General features: G+C 35.9%; 1 protein-coding gene across 1 annotated transcript in view; it reads left to right on the top strand.

Moving 5' to 3' along the window:
- LRGUK (leucine-rich repeats and guanylate kinase domain containing) overlaps window positions 1–1,302 on the top strand; it is a 143,036-nt gene that overhangs the window by 62,342 nt on the left and 79,392 nt on the right. Inside the window, exon 11 of the mRNA XM_011995826.1 lies at window positions 752–871. Coding sequence (XP_011851216.1) covers window positions 752–871 — 120 coding nt within the window. The remainder of the gene's footprint in view (window positions 1–751; window positions 872–1,302) is intronic.

Raw genomic sequence — 1,302 nt, 5'->3', positions numbered from 1 at the left:
CTGGTCTTGAATTCCTCACCTCAGGTAATCTGCCTCAGCCTCACAAAGTGCTGGGATTACAGGCATGAGCCATCACGCCCAGCTGCAGTAGATTTTATTAATGAATTCATTCTCTAGTCCAGTCTTCAGGCTTGGCAGTCAAGCCTACATTTGTATATCAGCTCTCCCTGATTAACTATCACTTTGAGCAAGTTCATTAACCTCCTTGTACTTCAGTTTCTTCATACGTTAAAAGGGGATAATGACAGAAACATCTTCATTAGCTTCTTGTGATAATTAAATGAGATAATACATGTATGACTCTTAGAATGCTTCCTGGCACATAGTAATTGCTCAGGTAAATTTTACCTGTTACTGTTAAGTTACTGCATTCTAATTCAGTAGTTATGAATATTTATCTTAACTTTACAGTCTTAATTAACTTTAACAGTCATTTCTTTCATTGATCAGTTTTGGGGAGGAATATTTCACTCTAGCAATCAAGAACCAATAAATATTAATAGTTTTCCTTTAAAAGTCATGTTAAAGCAAATTTACAGGTTTTCGTATTTTACCTTATACTGTTATCTATGCTTTGAATATGATTTTTGACATATAATCAATCTGTTTCCGGAAAGGACAACTATTCTTCTACGCAGTGTCTTCTATAGCGAGTCCTCATTCAGCCGGGTTAATGATGGCCTAATGGATGTAGTTCATGTGCTGTCTCCCTGGCTACAGTAGGAGAACTGACTCTGCTCCTGTGTTGTAGCACTCTTCCCAGCCTGGATGCCCCTTATCCCATGCTGATACTAGCTGGTCCTGCAGCTTGTGGGAAACGAGAACTTGCCCATCGCCTCTGCAGACAGTTTAGCACTTACTTCAGATATGGGTAAGTTTGTTTATTGGCTTGCTAAGACTTGGAAATTTATCTGAATTATTGGAGGTATCAACAGTTCATTTCTAGTAAAATCTCTGATATTGCTAATGTTGGCTATTAATTTTAAGCAAGTTCAGAAATGTACAAAACAACTTAATATTTAAGTTACACTTTATAGCAAAACCAAAAGTGGTAAGTAAATTGAGTGGTCAATAGATATTAACTCTTGGTAAAGACAGAGCACCATGCGAGTATTAATCCTTGACAGTAAATTATTGATAAAATTGGATCAATGTGAGTACCTGGTTCTGGAATGATAGAATCTTGATTCTTGTGCCATTCTAATCGATATGGTAAAGATGATTGCTAAAGGATACTTCTAGCAATAGAAGAACTTACCATATAGCAGGAAGAAACAAAATAATTTTTCTTTTTTTTTTTTT

This window comes from Mandrillus leucophaeus, unplaced genomic scaffold, assembly GCF_000951045.1.
Source record: "Mandrillus leucophaeus isolate KB7577 unplaced genomic scaffold, Mleu.le_1.0 Scaffold5, whole genome shotgun sequence".
NCBI classification, from domain to species: domain Eukaryota; kingdom Metazoa; phylum Chordata; class Mammalia; order Primates; family Cercopithecidae; genus Mandrillus; species Mandrillus leucophaeus.
Note: the sequence above shows the minus strand (reverse complement) of the source record. Positions and strands in the feature narration are given on the sequence as shown.